At 58.8% G+C, this 22899-nt stretch overlaps 1 protein-coding gene across 1 annotated transcript; it reads left to right on the top strand.

Moving 5' to 3' along the window:
* Positions 1–696: 696 nt before the first annotated feature.
* Positions 697–16193, top strand: TGM2 (transglutaminase 2). Its single transcript, XM_076351888.1, has 13 exons — positions 697–973; positions 3427–3606; positions 6065–6307; positions 7515–7633; positions 8523–8651; positions 9275–9455; positions 10445–10580; positions 10709–10812; positions 10947–11186; positions 11364–11636; positions 14367–14527; positions 14804–14940; positions 15274–16193. The coding sequence occupies exons 1-13, from the start codon at positions 964–966 to the stop codon at positions 15428–15430; spliced, it is 2070 nt and encodes a 689-aa protein (XP_076208003.1). The 5' UTR covers positions 697–963; the 3' UTR covers positions 15431–16193.
* The last annotated feature ends 6706 nt before the right edge of the window (positions 16194–22899 follow it).

The raw sequence follows: 22899 nt of genomic DNA, 5'->3' as shown, positions 1-22899 counted from the left end.
CTCATGGAGGTGTGGGGTCTCTGCCCTCTGCCTCTGCTAGGCGGACTCAAGTGTGTTGAGTCACCCTTGGGGTGCACAGGGAGGGACAGGCCAGGCCAGGCAGCCCCAGGCAGCACCGCTGGCAGTCCCGTGGGGCCAGAGACCCCGGGCAGAAGAGGAAGAGCCGGTGCGTGGGGCAAGGGCTGCCAGGGAAAGTGCTGGTCCCTGCCCCGTGCACACCTCCCCGTGTCGCCGCGCCCTGGAGCAAACAGCAAAGTATCCAGCACATTTTCCCTCCAGCCACCACGTCTCTCAGGGATGCATTTATGGGAAGGGGACTGGCCGCTGCAATCCCAAACAGCCGTATCCCTTGCCAGAAATGGCCAGGTTTGGAGATAAGGCACAGGGGAAGAAAACTTTATAAGGAGAAAACATTCCCCAAGTTTCTGGCACCTCGGTGTGAACTGCACAGCCCCTCTCCTCCCCCCACTTTTTTTTTTTTCCCTCCTCTTAACCGGCAGCGTTTCCAGCTCCTGCCCGGGGGAGGCTCCGGGGGCCGGCGGCGAGGGGGCTGCGCACCGTGGGCAGGAGCAGGGGCAGGGACAGGGACCGGGGCAGGGACCGGCCCCGGCGCTTCTGGGCGGGAGCTGAGCCCCCGGCCACTTTTTCTTTATTTTTCTGGGTGGTTGTTTTAAATAGGTGGGACGGAAACCACTCCGTTTCCTGGAAACTTTGTTTTCCCTTTCTTTCCCTCCGCCATCCCGGCCGCGGGGGTGTGCGCGGCGGCGGCGGGCGCGGTATAAATGGAGCGAGCGGCGGGGCCGGGCGGCGGGCGCTGAGGGGCAGCTCCCCCGGCACCAGGACCAGGACCAGGACCAGGACCAGGACCAGGACCAGGACCAGGACCAGGACCAGGACCAGGACCAGGACCAGGACCCGCACCCGCACCCGCACCCGCACCCGCACCCGCCGGTGCAGGGCACCATGGCCGAAGGTAAGACCGCAGGACGATCCCCTCCCGCAGGTGCCCGGGGTTTCTGGCCCGCGGGGAGCGCTGACCGGCCGGAGCTCCCGGAGCTCCCCCGCCGTCCCGGCACCTACGCGGGGGCTCCCGGGAGCGAAGCGCTCCCGCCGCCGGGGCTCGGCGGCACCTCCGGCCATTAGTTGCTCGCTCGCTTTCCCGCGGGCTGGCGCAAGCGCCGGCTCACCGAACTCCCGGCTAAAGCAAAGGGCGACAGGGAACGGGAAAGACTAAAACAGAGGATGGCGACGACAAGAAAAGTGTGTTTCGTGCAGGGTCCGCTCCCTTCCCTCCCTCCGCAGCTACAATGCTCTCCGCCAGCCAGAGTGACACCAGTATTTGCAGAATGAAGTTTGGTGCTATTTAAAGCTTTCAGTGCTCTTGGAGAAGAGTGTTGACAGCTGGACTAGGAACATGTGCCTACGTCCCGTTCTGGTTTAAGGAGGATTTCTGGAGGCTCGGTCAGAAGTAATGCTTCTGGCCTCCAGAAATCCCTCCACATGGGTGGCTTTTCAGAGCTTGTGTGAGGGGGCAAAGGCGCCCCCCGCCTCCCACAGAGCTGTCTCCAAAGTCCTGGGAAAGGGGACTGTGCAATACCAATGGGCGCACAGCCCTCTGGATGAGACAGCATCGCTCTGCCCCGGTGCCCAGCAGTGCTGCAGGCTCTCCCGGCTCACTGGGCTCCCAGCACCGCAGCAGCGATGGCAACCCGGGTCCCTGGGGAGGCAGTGCTGATACAGGCACTGCCAGCTCCCAGCATGAAGCTGAGCCGCTACACCTCGAGCAGCCCTTGCTCCTGCGCGGCAGTGCCTGGGACCCCACTGCTGTCCGCACGCCCTGGCAGCACCGCAGCCCCCTCCCCACCCATTCTTGGCACTGGTCACTTTGGGAAGAGACACCTGCGCTTTGAAAAATCTGCTTTTTGCTAAATCCACTGAGGACAATAACCCTGGGTGACTGGGACAAGGAGGAGCCCCGGTCCTGCTCTCATAACACACTTGTTTGCAACGAGTTTGGCTCAGTGTCAGCGAGGTTTGCACTCACACAGTTCGTGTGCTGTAGCACGGAGCCATGCTTCTGCTTACAAAGGGGGAGGCAGCAAGGGAAAGGTCCTTTCTGTGCTCTGTCCCTGCTCCAGGGTCCCAGTGGACCAGCTGGAGGGACCTTGTCCTTATTTATAGACAGTCCCAGCTGTCCACAGCAGCTCTCACAGTGTGGTGGGGACCAGTGATGAGCCCAACTGCCTCCCTGGGATGTGCGCTGTGGGGTCCCCATGCCCGGAGAGCCAGGAGTGGGGTTTCCATTTAGCTCTGGGAACGGCGAGCTCAGTGTCAGCCGTTTCCATCTGGCACCGGCCCGGGGAGGGCTCAGTGACTGCCACTGCTAGCACTGGGAAGGGCACAGCCAGGAGAGCCATGGCACAGGGGTGGCAAGCCAAGCATTGTCTCTCTGAGCCGAGCATCGCCCCTCCGAGCCGCCCCAGTCCCTGGCTGGCGCTGAGCTCGCTGTGTGCTCTCCTGCACTAAACACTTTTGCTTATTCTGGCAACTAACCCATCTGACGGCAGAGCATTCAAGGGTCACTGGCCTCAAGTGATGATGAACGATATCGCATCGCTCCAACGCAGTGCCTGGGGCGGTGGGGACATGGCCACCGGCTGTTCCAGCACGCAGCTCTGCCTGGGCTGGGAGGCAGAGCAGACCGCCTGAGGCCGGGGAATCAGACACCCTCTTTGTCACTGAATTTACAGTTGGTCTCTCCAGTTTGTCAGCAGTTGCGGAGCAGTAAAGCTGCCAGAGAGCTGTGCTCAGCCTGGCTGATGCACAGAACCATCCCTGGTATTCTCTGGGCTCAGCGGCACTTGTTTGGGGTGGGGGCACACAGACAGGCCGACGGGCCCCACGCCTCCCAGAAAGTGGAGATGAGCGCTGGGCTTTGCTCCAGCGCTGGATGCTGTGAGCCGCAGACCTGGCACGGCTCTGGCAGCACACGGAGCCTGTCCTCCGTGGTGATACCATGGAGAGCAGCACCACAGCACAAGAAATATGGCACAGTTGGGTCGGGAGCGCAGCGCTTTGCTGAGAGCTTGGCTGCCGGCTGGCTGCAGGACCTCTGTCCCTGCCCCGGCGGGCTCACAGCATGCGATGCAAGCCCAGCCTGCAGAGCCCTCCAGGAGGGATGCTTAGAGCCCAGCATGGCTGCAGCACCCAGGGCTGCGCTGGGCACACCAGGGGAGGACAGGGCTGCTTGGGCAGAGAAGGCTGCCAAACCCCAGTGCCTAGATCCAAAAACCCAGGGCTCAGCCGGGGGATAATAGCAATCCCTTCCAGCCTGAACACGGGGGCTGTGTGTGCGGGGCATGGCTGCGCCCTGGGGCCGGGAGCACATGGCAGAGGGGAGAGCTGTACACACTGCTGCCTTTGCAGATCTGGTGCTGGAGACATGGGACCTGCAGTGCGAGCGCAACGGCCGGGAGCACCGGACGGCAGAGATGGGCTGCCAGCAGCTGGTGGTGCGGCGGGGGCAGCCCTTCACCATCACCCTGCACTTCTCGGGCAGAGGCTACGAGGAGGGGGTGGACAAACTCGCCTTCAACGTCGAGACGGGTGAGTGCTGCCGTGCCCTGTGCCATGAGCAAGCGCCTGCTGCGGGGCGAGCTGCCCCCTGCCCCTGCCCGAGGGCTCACCCCATGCTCATGCAGGTGCTGCGCCGAGGCACCTGCCCCATCTGATGCAGTCCCACCACCCCATCCCCTCCTGGTAGAGGCTGGTGCTGTGCACAGCTTTTATACCAAGATGGAGAGAAAAGGTAGAAACTCGGCTCCGTAATGAGAGCCGAAGGGAAGCGATAAAGAAATAAAATAAAAAGCCGCTGCCGTCGCCGCCTCCTCCTCCTCCTCCCTGTGGCGGAGCCAGACTCAGGGCCACGCCGGAGCCGCTAGCTCACCGGGAAGTGCCTTGGCTACAGCCAGGGAACCCGCCTGAATCTCTTGCCCTTCTAAGAAACATCAGCAAAAGTGAATCCTTTTAGCCAGAGGGTTTCACAGTGCTTTTTCTGATGGTCTTTTTACCCAGCCACCCCTGCCCTTGTCGCTCAGACATCCCTGGAGCGGGGTTTGCTCAGGAAACGCCGGAGAAAGGAAAGGTTCCCATTGAGTCTCCCCAGCGCACAGCCCCGTTGCGTGTCCCACCCCGGGAGCGGTGCTGGAGCCGGTACACGGGAGTTGGGTGCAGCCTCTGACAGGTCCCTGTGGCTCCGTGCCAGGGGCTTCTCCTGCTGTTGCTGTAGCCCTGGCGAGAGCCCGCTGGGAGCAGTGGGGACAGGGACATCGCTCCTGTGGCCAGAGCTGGGCGCAGCCGCCACACAGGGGCTTGGCCCCTGCCAGCTCGGAGCAAAGGGAGAGGAAACTCTTTCTTGGGCAAGAGTTATTTTGGGGCTGCAGCGTCCTGCTGAGTCAACCAGGTCAGAATTCAAAGTTAAACTGCACCCGGGTTTCCTCACAGCATAAAACGCTCTTTTTCTTTTCCCCCCCCGAAAGCTCCGATCCTGCCATTGGGTGACAAACACAAACCCAGCACCCCCTAGATTCACTCTAAACTGGCAGCTCCCTCAGTCCCAAGGCAGCTGTGGTGGGGGTCTGCCTGCCCACCACTCAAACCCGCTGGGTTTTTACAAGGTTTTGCTGCATCCTGGGTGACCCCAGGCTGGTTTTGCAAGCGAGAAGCAGCCCCCCGGCACAGCCCCCTGGGGCGAAGGCATAGGCTGGCAGTGGCTGCAGCCGGGGTGAAGCACAGCCCTGGAGCTTGCAGAAAAATGGCAAAGGTGCTTCAGCTCTCACAAAGGACGCAGCCACGTGGCCCCAACACGTCCCTCACCAGGGCCGGTGAGGTGCAGCCAGGGCAGGAGCCGCCAGACCTGCCCCCCTGGGACAGCGGGGCTGCTGAGGCCGCGTGCCACCTCCTGCAGGAAAGAGGGGAACAGCTCTGTGCAAAAATAGAGCCCGTATTTTTAAAGCAGCCATGTTTGAAGAGCCCTGCTCAGGCGCCTGGGGCCCCGGGGGGACGCCATGGGTTTTGCAGGCAGGGAGGAGGAGGAGGCGGCGGCGGCGGCGGCAGGCTCCTGTGGCTGCCCATCCCCACGGCAGCACCAGGCTGGCCCTTGCCAAAAGGACAGGGTTAGCTCAGCCCAGCCTCCCTGAAAGGACAGAGAGGAGAAACTGTGTCACTCTTATGAGTTCATGAGTATTTTTGGTGACTCGCCTGGCATCCTGCCCACGCTGCGGGTGAAGGCTGGCAGGCTGTGGTCCCGGCAGGGGGAGCTGACCACAGCGGCACTGCTGCCCCAGCTGCTGGCCAGCCCTGCGTGGGCACCGGCATCACCATGGAGCCGTGCTCAGCCAGGGCTGGGCGTCACCGCTCCCCGGAGGAGCGGTGTTTGGAGCTGGCTCGGCGCAGGTGGCTTGGATGCAGCCTCTGCTCAGGGGGGCTGGCAGGGATCACACTGTCCTCGGCTCGAGTGCTGCGGCCACTGATGTAATCACTAATCGTGGGATGTTTGCAGCAACGCCTGAGGCTGCACACCCATAGCAGGGCTCTCACTGAGAGCACCCTGGTGATGGGGGCTCCAGCGTTGGCAGCCGTGCTCTGCCGGGGCCCCCACACTGCAGCAGGACTTGGCGGCTCCGCTCCGAGTGGAGGCAGGAGGTGCTCCTGGGCTGGGGAGGAGACGTGACCCTGGGGTGGGCACCGGGGTAAGCACCCCCTCCACTCTCCTGGCCCTGGGGCACCCGTGGGGTGAGTCCTTCCGTCCTGCCCCTTCCCAAAGAGCAAGGGACGTGGCCGAGCTTCCCACAGCTGGGCTGCTCTGTGCCCCCGATACCCGACAAACCAAACAGCAAACGGCCCTGGGTTGCGAGAGCCGAAGTCCGGGCAGCTGCCACAGGGCAGAGGGCACGGGAGCACCGCGGGGTACTTGTGGGGCAGGTCCCTTTGGCATAGCCCCTGCGGCGTGGGGCTCCCAGGGCCCCCGGAGCACTGGGAGAGCTGACGTGCTCCTTCTTGGCAGGGCCCTGCCCCATCGAGACATCAGGAACCAGGTCCCACTTCGCTGTGACCGACTTCCCGGAGGAGTCGGGCTGGAGCGCCGTGGTCCAGCAGCAGGACGGGGGCTCCCTCTCCATCTCGCTCTGCTCCCCCACCAACGCCCGCGTCGGCCGCTACAGCCTGACACTGGAGACCTCCACCGGCTACCAGGGCACCAGCTGCCACATTGGGGACTTCATTCTGCTCTTTAACGCCTGGCACCCAGGTGAGACTTTCACCTTCCCGAGACTGGGGGTTCCCGGGTAAGGGGAGCACGAGCCACCCCTCAGCTCTGCCGGACCAGCACATCCCCACGGGTCTCACCCCACTGCAGGCCCTGAGCGCCCCAAGCCCTGCCCAGGGCTGAGCTCGGGTCTAATCAGAAATCCCCACTTTGCTTCCACCTCCGCATGGTCCCCGCAGCAGGTCGGGGCCATGAGCACCATCCCCCACCCCAGAACACACACAGCCCCTTTGCCAGCACCCCAAACACCCCGTCCGGACTGCCCCCACCATGCAACGCCCCGCAGGAGCTCACCTCTGCAGCATTGGTGTGAAGCCCTGGGCAGCCCCCGGCAGCAGCTCCTGGTCAGGTGGCAGGCAGAGGAAAAGCCCCTAATTGGCTCTAATTAATTGCCCCCACCTGCCCCCGGGCACCCTGCTGCGGGCTCAGGGACGAGCCCTGGGTGCTCCCAGGGATGTCACTGTCCTGGTGAAATTCGGGCAGCCCAACACAGAAGGGAGGATCAGTGCTGCAGGGTTTAACGATGCTGGGCAAACAACGGGTGGGATTTTCATCTCTCCACATCCTTCCTCTGCTCCGAGGAGCAGCCTGGAGCTGCTCCCCTCCACCCAGCCAGACCTGGGCTGAAACGGCCAATTTCCTGAATCCCGAACCTTGGTGCTGGCTCCGCCGAGGTAAGGGGCTTTAGGAAGCTTCGCTTGCGCAGGGCTGTGCCGAGCACTGGCACTGGGGATGTATGTGTTGGGTTTTTTTCTGAAAACATTTCCAGTAAATAGTGATTTTTCCAGCAGTAACTGCTGTGTGAGCAAAATGGCTTCAGCTGTGACCTCAGCCAGTGCTCCTGGTTCCCACTGCTCGCTTCTCCCACCAGGGAGGTTTCCCCTCCTGGGAAAAGACCCGACTCCATAAAACAAAAGGGAGGAAAGAAAGAGAGAAACAAGAAAGAATGGAAAAGAAAACCACAAGCCCACTGAAATTTTCCCATCAGCTCAAATCAAACTGGGTTGAAATTCTCCAGCAGCTTTTTCAGATGGGAGCAGTTCCAGCCCTTGTTGCCTCATTTCCCACCATACCCATCCCCGGTCACTGCCCGGCATGTCCCCAGGGAGAAGGGGGAGCCCTGAGCAGGGCTGAGGGGTGCGGAGCAGAGCCCTGTCCCCATCCCCATCTCTTGCTCTCTCCCCCCCAGAGGACACAGTCTTCCTCCGAGACGAGGATGAGCGCTGCGAGTACGTGCTGTCCCAGCAGGGGCTCATCTACCAGGGCACCCGCGACTACATCACCTCCACCCCCTGGAACTTCGGCCAGGTGAGCGGGGCACGGCCCCCCGGGACCCCTGGCCGAGCCCAGCCCAGCCCGTGCAGCCCTGGTGGTGCAGGTTGCGGGGGTTGGTGCCACGTGTGTCCCCCAAAACGTGCACCCCATATGCAGCCAGCATCTCGGGGAGGATCCAGCCCCGCCACGCAGCTGTGGGACGAACAAACTAAGATCTCATTTCCGAGAGGGAAACATGCTGACTTCGAAGTGTGGCAGAGTGAGGGGAGCGTTCCTGCACGGCTCCTGGGGGCCCCGGGGCCACACACTCCTAATCGGGGCGGCCACGCTGCGTTGGGAGCCGGCACCTGATAATGCGCTCCCTGGCGCCATGCTGGCCATGCCGATAAGGCAGCACCCGTGCCCTGAGCTGCAGCCCCCTGCGGCCACGCTGGGCCCTCGGCGCTGGGGGAGCCCGGCCGCCCTCCCCGAGCTCTGGGCTGTCCCGGAGAAGCCATGGGGCTGGTAGGAGCGGGGCTGCCCGTGGCCCCTGCAGGATCCACGCCTCAATTCAGGGAAGGGCTGTGACTCACCCGGTGATGGGAAATAGGTGGTTTTCCCTGGAGGTCAGGTCTGTGCCTGACCCCTGTGCAGCAGCAGCTGCAGGAAGCAGGATCCGGCCCTGGCGTGAGGGCGGGAGCTCTCCCTTGGGCTTCGCAGGCTGAGCCTCCGCCAGCCGCAGCGCCAGCCCCTCATCACGGTAGCACCAATGGGGGTTGTCACTCAGCGGGCGCTGGCTCGGAGAGGGGGGCCCGTGACCCCCGTGCGCCCAGCAGCTCTGCTTGCAGGGGCATCGTGGTGAGCCAGGGAGGAAGGATGGAGGCGGGAGAGCTCCCGTGCACTGTGGGGACCTCACACACCTTTTCTCCCCCCTCTGCACCAGTTCGAGGACGACATCTTGTCCATCTGCCTCAAGCTGCTGGACACAAACCCCAAATTCCTGAGGGACCAGAACCGGGATTGCTCCCGCCGCAACGACCCCGTGTACATTGGCAGGGTGGTGAGCGCCATGGTGAGTCCCGTGAGGCTCTGGCCGCCAGCTCACCCGGCAGGGTGTCCCCAGGCTCCCCAGCACCTCATGTCCCCTGGGGTGCAAACGCTCCCCTGCTGTCCCCCCAGCTACAGCTTGCAACTACAGCTGTGACAGAAAGGTGCCATTTGCCATTCCCCCCACCCCATTACGCCAGTGTCCTCCCCCAAGGTGTTTCGCATCCCTTTACAACCTTTCCTGCTATTGCTCTTATATCACATATATAAAAGATCCTTTTAAGAGGAGAGAAATAGCAGAAGTGGGGATGCACCATCCCAGGAGCAGCCTTTGCTCCTCGCTGGCTGCTGCAGGTGATAATCATACCCAAACTCCCAGGCGGGAGGATGTGTTTCTGAAATCCATCCCCAGTTAGCTCATCCCAATTACGGCCTCTCCATCCACCCGCTCTCCCACCTGTGCATCCCAGCACGCTCTTGCACCGCGGCCGCCTGCATCCCGGCAAGCTCTTGCATGGCTCCAGGATGGCTAATGGAGGTGACGGCACGTGTGAGCTGGGGGAAGGCACTTTCCCTCCCTCACCAACCTGCTCCTGCCCCTCCGTGCCCGGCCGTCCATCCATCGCAGCCCCTCTTGTCATGCCGCAGGTAAATTGTAACGACGAGGACTGGGGGGTGCTGGCAGGGCGGTGGGACAACCATTACGAAGATGGGATGAGCCCAATGGCCTGGATCGGGAGTGTGGATATTCTCAAGAGGTGGAAGAAGTTTGGGTGCCAGCCAGTCAAGTACGGCCAGTGCTGGGTCTTCGCTGCTGTGGCGTGTACCGGTGAGAGCAGATGTCTCCCATTTCCCCTTCCCCACAGGATGGGGTCACCCGTGTCCCCCCATCTCCCACCCCGGCCCCCTGCCCTCCACCCGCTCCCTGTGCTGCAGCAGGAGGGAACCGCTGGGACTGATTACAATCAGCCTGCGATGATGGCTTAGCAATTAAGCTCTCTGTTATTCTAAATTGTCAGGAAATGGAGGGAAAAAATGATAGAAAAGGGCTTTTCAATTAGCACTGCTTCCCCGGCCAGGCAGAGAGGGAGGGGCTGGATGCACGGCCCAGGAGAAGGAAAGTGGCTTTAAGGTCAAGTTTGCAATAAAGCCATGAATCCACTGAGATCAAAATAATTTCACTGCCGCTGGGGCAGTCGGGCTGGGGCAAAAGGGAGGAAAAATTCCAGGCTCACTTCTGTTGAGAAGTGCACACACGCACTTGCATGCTCGCAGTTTCATCCTGAGGAAAATGCTGCGCTTGCAGGGTTGAATGAGTGCACGTGTGCATTTATGTATCACAGATATACGAGATCCTTTTTAGAGGAGAGAAATAGCAGAAAACTATTTGGATTTTCCATGACTCACAGAAGTTTATAGCCTTCCTTTGAAGCGTTAAAACTACCTCCCTGTTCCCCAGGGAGCTCCGCTCACAGTAAAAGGCAGCTATGAGATCAAATAAGAGGTTGCAGCGTGCTGCTGCCTGTGTACTCCCTCAAAAGCAGTCGCAGCCACTTTTGTGCCTTTTTTGTACTGTAATATCAAAACCTGGCAGACTGTCAGTGCCGTGTGCCACCCGACTTGCCCGCAGCACGCCGAGTCCCATGGCGACTGTAGGAACCAGCTCGTCCAGGCACCCCTTTGAGGGGGAAAGGGAAGGGCAGGAGCAGTGCAAACCTGGGGCTGTGCAAACCTGGGGCTGCCCCGAGACAGGAGCCGTGCAAACCCAGGACCCCCCCGTGCCGGGACGCTGTCTCACCCTGCCCTGCCTCCCCGCAGTCATGCGGTGCCTGGGGATCCCCAGCCGGGTGGTGACCAACTACAACTCAGCCCATGACACCAATGGCAACCTGGTCATCGACCGCTACCTCAACGAGACGGGGCAGGAGGACCGGCGCTCCAGGGACATGATCTGGTGAGCGGCACGGTGGGACCCCAGCCTGCCCACCCCCGGGGCAGCGTTTGCCCCTTCCCTCGCCCTTCCCCGGAGCTCGGCAGGCACTGGGGGAGGCTGAGGCCCCTACGTCTTGGCTTCCCTTGCAGGAACTTCCACTGCTGGGTGGAGTCCTGGATGGCCCGTCCAGACCTGGCATCTGGCTATGATGGGTGGCAGGCACTGGACCCGACGCCCCAGGAGAAGAGCGAAGGTACGGCCTGCACAGCACAGGTGCTCTGTCCTGCTTCGTGCCCCCGGCATGGCAGGGTCTCCCTCCGCCACGACCACGTCTTGCCCCTGCGGTGGCTGAACCCCGGGCGGTGACAGCGCCTCCGCTCCCTGCAGGGGTTTTCTGCTGTGGGCCGGCCCCTGTCAGAGCCATCAAGGAGGGTGACCTGCAGCTGAAGTATGACATCCCCTTCATCTTCGCGGAGGTGAACGCCGACGTGGTGTACTGGGTAGTGCAGCACGACGGGTCGCAGAAGAAGAGCACCCACTCCTCGGTCGTGGGGAAGAACATCAGCACCAAGAGTGTGGGCAGGGACAGCAGGGAAGACATCACCCACACCTACAAGTACCCGGAGGGTACGGGGCGGCAGCAGGGGCAGAGACGCCCGGGGGTGGCTGTTGGGAAACAGAGTGGGGAAACAATTAATTAATTGCAGCAGCTGCACCAGGAGGGTACCAGGGGTCAGGGCAAAGCAGCCCAGACCATGCCCTGGTACCCCCCTGGGAACCACAGGGTTTCTTCATGCACCGCAGGGTCTGAAAAGGAGAGAGAAGTGTTTGCGAAGGCAGAGCACGAGAAGAGCTCTCTCAGGGAGGAGGATGAGGGGCTGCACCTCAAGATCAAGCTGTCGGAGGGCGCAAACAACGGCTGCGACTTCAACGTCTTCGCCGTCATCAACAACAACACAGACACAGACCGAGTCTGCAGGCTCATGCTGTGCGCTCGAACCGCCAGCTACAATGGCACCGTCGGGCCCCAGTGCGGCATGAAGGACCTGCTGAATGTCACCCTCGCGCCCCGGGCAGGTAAGAGACCTGCTGGCATGAGGAGAGGATGCTTCGGTGAGGGCTGGGGTCAGGTCAGCAATTTTCCTGTGTTCAGCTGCATCTCCGGGGTCTGCGGTGAGGCCACGGTGCCGGGGCCAGGGATGGGTCCCCCCAGCAGAGCACCACTGTGCTGGCCAGGGGCCAGGGCAGCCCTCGCAGCTGGCGGGAGGGAGCCACCGCTGCCGGGTCTGAGCTCCGCGCCGACAGCTTTCCAGAGAGGAAACCCTGGCCACAGCCACCCGCTCTGCACACACACAACAGCTGAGCTGCAATAAGAGCTGGGCACGTCCCGTCAGGGGGTCAGTGCGGGGAGCCAGGACCAGCGAGAAGGGCTGCAGGCTCGCACAGAGCCCCACAGCCCCGCTCAGGACCTGGGGGTCAGCACGAACCTCCCTGAAAACACTGTGTGAGCCAAGGGCTGGGTTTCGCTTTCAACCTTCCCCATCCTTGCTTCTCCAGCTTGGCACTGCCCGGCACTGCAGGGGTTGTTGTATCCCCTCTGGTTGTACAACCACCGCCGGTTCGTCAGGTCAGCACGCGCCGGGCTGGTGTGGGGCAGCAATCAGAGGTTTCTGTTTAATCCCATGGAATAATGGCAGCGTTAAAGCATGGCCTGGGGCTGGAGAGCAGGGACAGCCAGCACCCAGAGCCGGTGCCGGGGTGTTTATCCATCTGGCAGTCCCACGCCATGTCACCACCGTTCACCAGCGACCACCTCAGTGGGCAAAGCCCCAGGCTGGCAGGGGCTCGTGCGAGCTGCAGCTCTGTCACAAGGCTGCTTGGTGAGCGATGCCTCCTTCAGGGACTTCTTCCTTATTTGTCTACCACTGTGGATTTTTAATCTTTGATTGCTCAGGCAGGGGGCTGGAAAAGCATTTAAAGCGGGACCAAAGTTACCGCCATTGCATCCGTCATGCCAAGGGAGCAAGCTGTGCGCATCCCAAGGCTGTTGTCCCAGGGCGCTCCGTTGCACTCGTCTGCATCCCTTCTCTTGCTCTTCCATACACCTCTGCTTTGCAAGCCGGAGCTGGGCTAGGCTGGTCTCTCCGGCAGGGAGAGCTCTCCCACAGGCAGGGAGAGCAGGACCTGACCCTGGGTCAGCTCCGATAGCACGGTCCCAGGCTGGTCACGGCAGCGCTGAAGCTCTTGGTGGCTCCTCCTTGGGCAGGTGTGACATCTCAGAGTGTTTCGCCACAGAGCTCTCCTGGCTCAGGCCTGCTGAACCTTCGTTTGCCTTTGTTACAAATTAGCATTACCGCCTCGTAATTAAACAAGGGTTTTGATTTATGTCAGTTTTCCACAGACCCTTCAGGGCTTGGAAACATAATACATCTGCTGTCCTGGAACAGCCTAATTTTTAATCTATGCCAAGATCTGCTCTCCCGATGGGGTCCGTAACAAATGCAGCACTCAGCTCTCTGCTATTTGTTGGGCTCCATCAAGGGAATAATGAAAGGGCCTGCTCTCGCCACCGCAAAGGGAAGCGGGATGCTGCCTTTGCTCATGCTGGCACCCCCTCCCCGCAACGTCAGCACCGGCAGGTACCAGCACCTGCAGAGCTGCTCTGGAGTCTTCTGCGGGGCCAGACGGGGACAGCGGGGGCTGCGCGTTGCCCAGCCCGCTGGAGGAGCCCTGCTGGCCTTTAGGGTCTTTAATATTCCCATCCACAAGTTAATCCAACATCATTTTCTCTGAAGCTTTAATTATGAGCTCCTGAAGCTTCTCCCCCCAGCTCCTGCCTGGGAACATAGACCCCAGGACTCCCCAGACCGCAGCCTTTAGGGAACCCCTGCACTCTGTGCCGGCGCAGGGAGCCCAGCTGGAGTGGTGCCGGGCCTGTCCCTCTCCCCACAGCCTCAGCCGATGCTGCAGCGCTTCTTGTCCTGCCCCGGGAACGCTGGGCTTCGCTTCCAGCAGTCACGGCCTCTCCAGGATCCTTCCCCAAGACAAGCTCTGCAGCTGGCTGCCTTCAGTCCCCTTCCCTGCTCAGCACAAGACAGCCCAGTCCCTGAAGGGCTTTGGGATAAACAACGCTCAGAGCTGAGCGAGGGCAGCTGCTGGGGAGCCGGGCTGCCTCCCGCTGCCAGCACTGGCTGCAAAGGGCTGGCGAAGCCCCTCTGGGGCCCCAGTGCAGGCGCATGCCCAGGGTCCTGCCCTGGCCCATGGCTCCTTCCCCTCCCCACGCCCTGAACATCACTTCTGGTGCCTGGTTTCGGAGCCCTGGCCAGGCTGTGAGGTCCCTCCCTGCTGCCCCAAGCCAGGCACTTGCAGCCCTGCTTCCCTGTGTGGGTGGGAGCGGCACCAGCACCCAGCACCCCGGCAGCACCCCAAGGACCCAGCTAGGCCCAGGGTGACCAGCTGCAGGTGTCTGCAGCTCATTTAGGAAATGCCAGCGACCTGGGGGTTGATGACAGCTACATATAACCTGTTTTCTTTGGGAAGTGATTAGGATTGACACACTCCAGCGCAGGCTTGTTTGTGGGCTCATGGTGCCATGCCCACCCCATGGTGCCCCTTCCCCACAGGAGTACCCCCAGTGCTGCAGGGACCCCAGCTCCCCCAAGACTTTCCCATCCTTGCAAGGCACCTGGAGAAAGAAGCTCCTGGGGAGCTCAGATCGTCCCAGCAGCAGCTGGGTGCCGGCGCAGGGCCGTGGGCGCTGGGTTGGGGAGGGGGCGAGCCCTGACCCCGCTCTGCTTCCCCTTCCAGAGAAGAGCGTGCCCCTGTGCGTCCTGTACGAGAAGTATGGGGAGAGCCTGACCCAGGACAACCTCATCAAGGTGGTGGCTCTCCTGACCGAGTACCAGACCGGCGACGTCGTCGTGGCCATCAGGGATGTCTACATCCAGAATCCAGAGATCAAGATCAGGGTAAAGGCTCAGCGCCCTGTCCCAGGCGGGTTTAGGGGGGACATTTCCCATTGGCAGGGGGTTGCTGCAATCACCCTGAGGGGTTGGTCCCAGTGACCCAAGCCCTGGGGCTGGGGCAACCCCACCATGGTGGAGCTTGGGCAGCAGGACCTGCATCGCTGAGTAGGGCTGCATCCCCGAGGACCTGCATCCCCAGCCCTGCCAGGCTCAGGGCAGGGGGAGCACCGCGGCCCCCAGGCAGGGCAGTGCTGGGGGTCCAACCCTGCCTGCTTGCAGATTTTAGGGGAGCCGATGCAGAAGCGGAAGCTGGTGGCAGAGATCAGCCTGGTGAACCCCCTCGCAGTCCCCCTGAACAACTGCATGTTCGTGGTGGAGGGCGCCGGCCTCACCGAGGGGCAGCGGATCAAGGAGCTGTAAGAGCTTTTCCTCCCTTCACCCGGCCGGGCCGCTGGGAATGGGGCAGGGGTGGATTTTTGTGCCCGGAGCCTCCCAGGGAGGGTGGCCCTGGGTCCCGGCTCTGCTATGGGCACAGCGGGAGCTGGGGCTACGCTGGTCCCTGCGGGGTGCAGGGGCTCAGAGCATCTCTGCCCCACGCCTCGCTGGGGAGGGGAGTTCGGCCATGCCACGGGGGGGTCCCTGCTTCCCAAGGGTCCCAGCACCATTCTGCGGCACCGTGGGCAGGGGGAGAGTGAGGGGTCACCAGGAGGGAGAGGGGCCGCCCTGCTGACCCCCCTGCCCTCCCCCAGAGAGGAGCCCGTGGAGCCACAGGCAGAGGCCAAGTTCAGGCTGGATTTCGTGCCGCACCAGGCGGGGCTGCGCAAGCTGATGGTGGACTTCGAGAGCAACAAGCTGACTGGGGTGAAGGGCTACCGCAACGTCATCATCGCGCCCCAGCCTAAGTGAGCAGCCACCACAGCCCCCCCCCACCACTGAGATCCTGCTTCCCCTCCCGCTTGGGGTCTCGCCGGCCCTCCACTCGCTTTAGCCCAAAGACACTCCCAGCAGCACGTGGAAGGACAACTGCCGAAGCCCAGCCTGACCCCCATGCAGTGGCTGCGGTGCCACGCTCCCCCCCGGGAGCACTCAGTGCTGTGGGGAGAGAAGCAACGGGAGCAGGGACAGGAGGGGGGCGTTCAGGGGCTCCCTGTGGCAGCTGCTCGCTTTACCACCTTTCCCTCACCCTGCAGGGTGGAAACGTCCCCGTCCTGCCTGTCCCCCAGCCTGGGTGCAGCAGGAACCCCCAGAGCCCCCCGAGCCCAGCACAGCTGGGCAGCGGCCAGCCCCCTCCTCTTTCTGCAGCACTGACAGCCCTGGGCCGCAGAGCGGATTTCATAAACCAAACAGCAGAACAACCTTCTCCAGCGCTGACTGCACCTCAGCCACGCTCACGCGTGCCGTTACAATTCTCTGAATGCAATTCCGTAGAGGAAAGATTGTATACTGTGAGCGCAAAGCTGTTTATATGCTATATACATATATAACAAATCTACTTGTATCTATATAAATACATACCGCATATAACCCTACTGCATAGGTAAAGCAGGGTATTCGCTTTAATAACTGTTCCTGTCACCGCAAACACTGTGCAATGAGGGATGGAACATTACCTTGACATGAATTAACTATGCAAGCACTGAATAAAAACCTCTTATTTTTCACTTTTAAAGCCATCCCGGCTCTTCTTGAGCATCGTTTCTGAGCAGAGGCACCCAGCAGCTCTTTGACCAGCACCTGAGTGGTTGGGGGGCGAGTTCACCCCCAGCCCAGCACTGAAGCTGTGGGTTTATTGCTGTGGATGGTGTCTGCTGCACTAAAGCCACACTGTCTGTTCCGCTTCAGCCACCTCCCTCCGCCCCAAGCTGCAGAGCAAGCACAGCCTGGCATTCTCAGGGTGCTCTGCAGCTCAGGGGTTGTACCCAGAAAAAGCCGGCCCAGGGCCCCGCAGTGACCCCCGCGGCACCCACAGCATAGGGTAAACCTGCGTCAGCCTCCAAGGCAGCACGGCCCCAGAGGCTAATGCAGATACCACGCATTCCCAGTGCATTTCTCCCATAGCAGGAATGGCATGGTGCTGCGACTGTGCACAAAGAACAGGAGAGAAAACCCGTGCAGGAAATTAAACGAACAGATTTTGCATGCCCAGGCCCTCGCTGGGGCTGCCCGCAGGCAGCTGCCAGCGTGGCCGGAGAAAGCACAAGCCAGCAGCTGAAGCACAAGAAACCCAACTTGGGAGCGAAGGAAAAGGGGTGGCTGAGCGCAGGGATGCAGGAGGAGGATGAGGATTTGTCTCAAGCCTGGAACAGGGGTCAAGGCACCGCTGAAGATAAGCACTTCCCACGCCAGAACACAACCCTCCCACTTTCGCCCCACAAACATTGTGAGAGCCTCCCCGCCCCTGTTAAACAAACACCAGAAAAAACATTACAGAACTGGCCATCTCCTGCTGCAGCCAAGGGTTCCCACACGCACGGCAGCCCCAGGCAGAGGGGACGCACCCGGCTGACACTGCCCACCCAAACTGGGGACAGTCTGTAGCACAAGGGGACCCCGCTCGGTGAGCTCGCACCCAGCCGGTCCCAGTCACCCCGACACTGCCGGCGGCTGTCAGGGTCTCCCATCCCGGCCGTGGTCCGGGGTGGATGGGGAGCCGGGAACATTTCCTACCCAGGACAACCCATCCTCCAGCTTCACTTTCTGTTTATCTTTAAGATCAGATAAAATCTCCATGTGCAGCGTTCTAGACACAGCTGCTCGCCTCTCCTGAGCCTGGTAGGGGGTCCGCGGCCAGATGTCCCAGCGCCCTGGCTCTGCTCACCCCAAGGGAGGACTGGCAGGAGCTGCCCATGCACCATCCCGGCCCGGGGGCAGGCGGCAGCATCGGCTTCTGCTCCAGGCAAGGGGCTGGGGCGGGCACTGCCGGGCTTAGGCTTCGTGCATGGCAGCAGGTTATTTGGCCAACAAAATCTTTCAAGACAACCCTCCAGGATGGCCACACGATCCTTCTCCCCTTACATTGTGGAGGTTTAACCACCATATCTCTCAGTCCTCCTTTTCTCGAATGCAACCAGAAAATGCAGCTGGGACCACTGCAGGGCTGCAGTGGGGATGCCAGAGAGGAGGAAGGGTCCGGCCCACACGGGAGAGCTGAGCAGCTGCCACGAGCAGCTCTCCAGAGGGACAGAAACTGAAAGTGCCCACCCCACGGCGTGCAAACAGGACAGGAGCCCCAGGAGAGATGGGGATGGGGATTCTCTCCTCCTCCTGCAGCCGGGAGGGCAAGCAGTGGGGACCACGCTGGCCCCCAGCTCTGGCAGCATCAACGCCCGAGACACAAGCCCAAGGAGCACAGACAGCCGCAAAGGAGCAGCGGTGCCCGAAGGAGTTAACAGCATGAACCCAGCACTACCTTCCCTCATCAGGAACATTCCTCAGAGCCAGCGATGATGCACAGCCTTACTTTAAAGAGCATTTGTTACACACAGCTCTGCTGAGCCAGGCTTCAAGTTGCTCAATGCCTGGTTTAAAAATAACCAGCAGCTCCTCTGGTTCGAAGCTGGGTCCTGATAAAATAAACATTAGCACAGCTATTTCTGAAGGTCACTCCCATCCATCTGAGGCCTGGCAGACCGAGGCTGCTTTGACAAGAAACGAGCTCGTAAGAGACTCCAAATGCTGCGTTTACGGCTTGGCTCTGGGGTTTGGCTCTCTTTAGGGCTGGATTCTCCCCCACTATCCAGCAACGCCTTCCAGACTGTTTGCAGAGCCGAAGGAGTTACTTAAGGCACCTCTGTCAAGCCCACGGGTTTTTGCCCCTCACCTTCTTAGTCATCCTTCAAGGACTGCGAGAACAGCGCGACTGGTCCTGCAGCTGCTGTGGGGCCTTTCCCTGGGCAGAACGGGCACCGTCAGCTGCTACAGCTTGGGGACAGCTTCCCTGCGCACATCCCCGGATCACCGAACGCTGTACTGTGCTACATCCATGAGATTCTTTGGCACTCTTACCATGCAAGTAATAAATTATAAATTAAATATTTACAGCATCCATTGCACAGGAGAATTTCTAGTTCAGCATTAGCCCAAGTGCCAAAGCAATGCGAGACTGTTTACGTGTAGAGGAGAGGTTATTAATACATCTCAGCTTGCCGGAGATGCTGACTTGCCAAGAAGTGACTGTAAACTCATTTTAGACTTTAGGACCTTTAAATTACCTTCATTGATGGATCGAAACTAGAACAAACTACCATAAATCAGAGTGCACACAAGTACAGTTCTGTGGGATTTTCAAATCCCACCACCCCTCCAAAGCTCTCCCTCCTCCTCCGCAAACACGGATGCGTTTTTACACTCGCTGAACCAAGGGGACACCTGAGGCACTGGCAAGCAGCGAGAGAAAAACACACAATAAAACCCGGATGGCAAGAGCTCCCGCTACACTCCCGCGGGAAGCCATCCCCCTTTTCCACGGCCACAGGAGGGGCAGGAGACACCACAGAGGGACGCTTCTTTCAGCGTGGCCATCAAGTAGAATTACAACTCAAAGAGCCTTTCTGTGCCTGCCTGAACCCTTCATGCAGCCCCCAGGAGGGAAGAGCCCACCAGCCCAGCCCCGCCGTTTCGGTCCCGGCTCTCCTCTGCTCCGCGGGGCAGATCCCCGTCCTGTCCCTAGCACCGCTCCTGCCTGGGCTGGACTTACACAGACAAACCAGTAAGGAGACTGGTGAGAGCCAGCCAGGCGCTTGCAGCAGACGGGCATGCTTTCAGTCAGCTGCTTCTCTCTTCCCAGAAAGAAGAGACAAGACCCTAAATCTGCTTATGATTTATTATCAGCTCTGACACCGATTCATTTCAGCAGCAGCATGACACTTGACCACAGTGACCCAGCCAGGCTGCAATACTACATCAAATCCCTGAGTGGAGGAAAACTCTGACACACATGTACTTGCAACCACTTTCAAGGGTCCAGGCTCGATGGGGTTTGCAAAACGCCTGCCCCTCAGGCGGGTATTTCTGTGCACCAAGCACTCGTTTACCTTAAACATCTCCCTCCCCGGGCTGCACTGCTGGAACCCGCGCTGGCTGGTCCCACGGAGCCTCCCTGCCCGCTCGCCGGCTGGCGTCCTGCCTGCTCGGGGGTGGAAGAGAAGCGGCCCCAGCTGCTTGCTGCCACCGCAGGTGCCACGTCTGGGCAGGGGTATCTGCAGCGCTTCGCCGCCAGGTTCCTCCACAAACCTCAGAACAGCCACAGCCACACAGCCAAAGGGAAACCAAGAGGAGATTTTGGGTTTTCCCCACAGCTGCTGGCAGTGTGGCTGATCAAAACAAAACAGAAGACCTATCTGAAGCTACTCAATCTCCCAAGACAAACATTAAGCTTCCCTCGCCCCAGAGCATCAGAAGAACCGTGAAAAGGCACTTACACAGTTTTAGGTGAAGAAAAATGTTTCATAGTTAACTCTGCCAAAAAAATACATGAGGCAGATGCAGGGAGAACACAACTGGGTATCCTATATTAATACACACTTTAGCCTCCGTTCCCTGGACAGCACACAAAATATCTCACAAACCATATTTGACAAACGGCAGCAGAGTAGATGATTGTCATCTGCCGTGGCAATTAGAGTGGCAGATGTCCCATCATCTCACTGGAACGGCTGCTTCACTGATTCACGTGGCAGAAGCCGGCAGTTTAGTAACAAGAACAAGGGGATGCCAAGCACGGGATTCGGGGCATATTCCCAGTGCTGCCACTCTCTCCCTGGGTGACGCCCGCCTCCACGCCTCGTCTCCCACCCTTCGCGTGGCTGCACTGCCTACCTGCCCAGGGCATTTTACAGCCAAGAGCACCGATTCCCTCTGTAAGGGCCTCGGACGCTCCTGCATTAAAAGCCTCCTGCATTCTGGACCAGCGTAACCATGAAGTTTCATCTGCTCCAGCATATATGGAGGCTTGGCAGGGTATTAGCCCTTACTGAACTTCTTGCTAAATGCTGCCATGTGAAGGCCCTACTGAAAACACAAATAAAAAAACAATTTTCTACCTACTGTTGCCTTCCAGCAGACTTTTCACACAATTGCTGCCAGTGGAAAAAGAGGGGAAGGAAGGAGAAGGGAAAGGCTGCAGCAGCTCTCTAGAAGACACAAAGGCATTTACGTTGTAATTCACACCTATTTCCTTTCAATCCTCTTTCCACAAGACCTTGCTTTTCACAATATAATCCCTTAAAGAAGCTTATTTGCTTCTTGGACTTTCTAGAGAAGCCCTGAGCTGGGCACCTCACCAAGCCTCTCCACGGGCTCAGCGTGCTGACTGGCACGGAGGCCCTCCCCTGCACATCCTAGATCCTCTTGCAGCAAGCGTAAAACCGTGAAATCCAAGCCTGCAGGTACGTAAAACCTCAAACTTTGATTCTTCCTTTCCAAATCAGGTGCCGCTCAACCAAGCCAGCTTCCTCCACCCCCAACCCTCCCCATCGTCCATCAAACAGCCTCCTGCGCTGTGAAACCACCCCTGGTATGTCCTGTACCACGAAGCTTTCAATCTGAGACTCTTTATTTGCCATATTTTAACAGGAATATTTTTATCCTTCTGCTTTATAAACCACCGATTCAAACTTCACTTTCATTTTATTTGGCTATGGAGACAAGAATTTACTTTCTAAGATGGTACAAAAATAATACTTTTAGCGCTAATGCAAAATCCTTTCTTTGTATTGCAGTAATACCGAACCTCCAGGCCTTCCAAAGCTTCCCAGTTTTTCTGGCTCAATTTCCTTGCTTGTTTATCCAAAAATCTCCAAAATACGACTAGCCCTAGGAAACTTGGTGGACCCCAACCTTACAAACCACAGCAAAGTTCACACGTGAAAAAGGCAGCCGATGCCTGCGGCACTTCCCTAACAGCAAGTGAAATCACTGGCAAACGCGTGTCCCAGCCTCACCCCGCAAACAGACCGTCTAGTGTCTGTGGCGACGCTCCATTCAAATGTTTTATACGGTGGGTTTTTTTCAGATGGCATGAGGCGCGTTTTACACTCTTTTAAGACTAGATAGAAAAATAAACATGCATATAGTTTAGAACTGACCAGGGAACGTATCAACGCTTGGCCCGAGTAAATAACTGGACTAAGCCCGTAGCGATCTCGCCCTGGGGCGAGACGTTGGGTGCCAGGCAGCACAACTGCTCACCACCTCCACAGAAAGCCTCCGCCGCTCTGAAGCTATGCCAGCCTTGCTTCCTTATCACCATCATAACCTGTGATCTTACAGACTTACGCGTTAGTTCACTAGGATCGAGTTCTCACCTTCTACAGAGGCGTCAGCCAACGTTAGTTGGTTATACAGCAATACCTGGCGAGTACGCAGGGCGAAGGGAACACACACCAGTGCACTGAAGTAGTTAACTGCATACAGAGCTGCGTAACAGTCAAATATTCTTGGAGGCAGTTGTTTCAGTTCTTAAAAAACGAACAAACAAAAAAAAAAAAAACCCCAACCACAACAAAAAACCCAGGTTCTCAAAGGCACGAAAGGACATCCAGTACGTCACGCTTTATGCCTTTGAAAACCTCACTCTAGTTCCTACAAACACGACACAAAGGTGGCTTTTCACTGGAAGGAAGCACATCGGACTCCCTCCTACTCCCAGAAAGCTGTATATCAAACTTCTGCAAGCCCTTTATGAAAGTAGTACTAAATATAGTCTCTTTAATGGAAGATTTGTAAATTGGTATAAAAATGTAAGCAGCTTTACAGATACTCTCCAAGGCATATGAAACAATTACTGAGTTTGCCCAAAGAGACCATTGCAGAGTAGTTAATTGGAGTGAAGAACCCCTAACCCGCCCCCAAAACCTCCAAGAGAATTAACGCCCAACAAGATGTGAAGACCCCCCTCCTCTAAAGCAGAAATGCTTCGATTACGCAGTATCGCAGATCCTGCTGTAACAGCAGCTCTTGATCCTTGTACAGGAAAGTCAGTTTCCTGGCTTCCAGGTTTGGCTTTTGTTTCTTTGTATTTTTTAAGAGTTATTATTTACACGTCCTCCATATAACCTAAATTAATTTACAAATTAAGAAGCTAGTCTTCTGTATCTTGTGCCCCTCAAATCAGAGGTTAGTGCAGGGGAGCATCTTTTATTTTTGTTCATTGCAGTAATCACCTGAGAAAGTTGCATATTGATTTGGCTTATAAGCTGTCAGAAAGCGTGACTGTAATTTGAAAAACTCAAATGATACTCTACATCTACAAACTCTAATGTAAGGACCATTCAGCTCTCACTGCCTCTGATTTTAGAGGGCAAAAACCCCAAAACAAAACCCATGGTGTGCCAGAGCAACACCTACATTGTGGGAAAAAAGTAAAACCACTACTA

Source organism: Aptenodytes patagonicus, chromosome 14 (assembly GCF_965638725.1).
Source record: "Aptenodytes patagonicus chromosome 14, bAptPat1.pri.cur, whole genome shotgun sequence".
NCBI classification, from domain to species: domain Eukaryota; kingdom Metazoa; phylum Chordata; class Aves; order Sphenisciformes; family Spheniscidae; genus Aptenodytes; species Aptenodytes patagonicus.
Note: the sequence above shows the minus strand (reverse complement) of the source record. Positions and strands in the feature narration are given on the sequence as shown.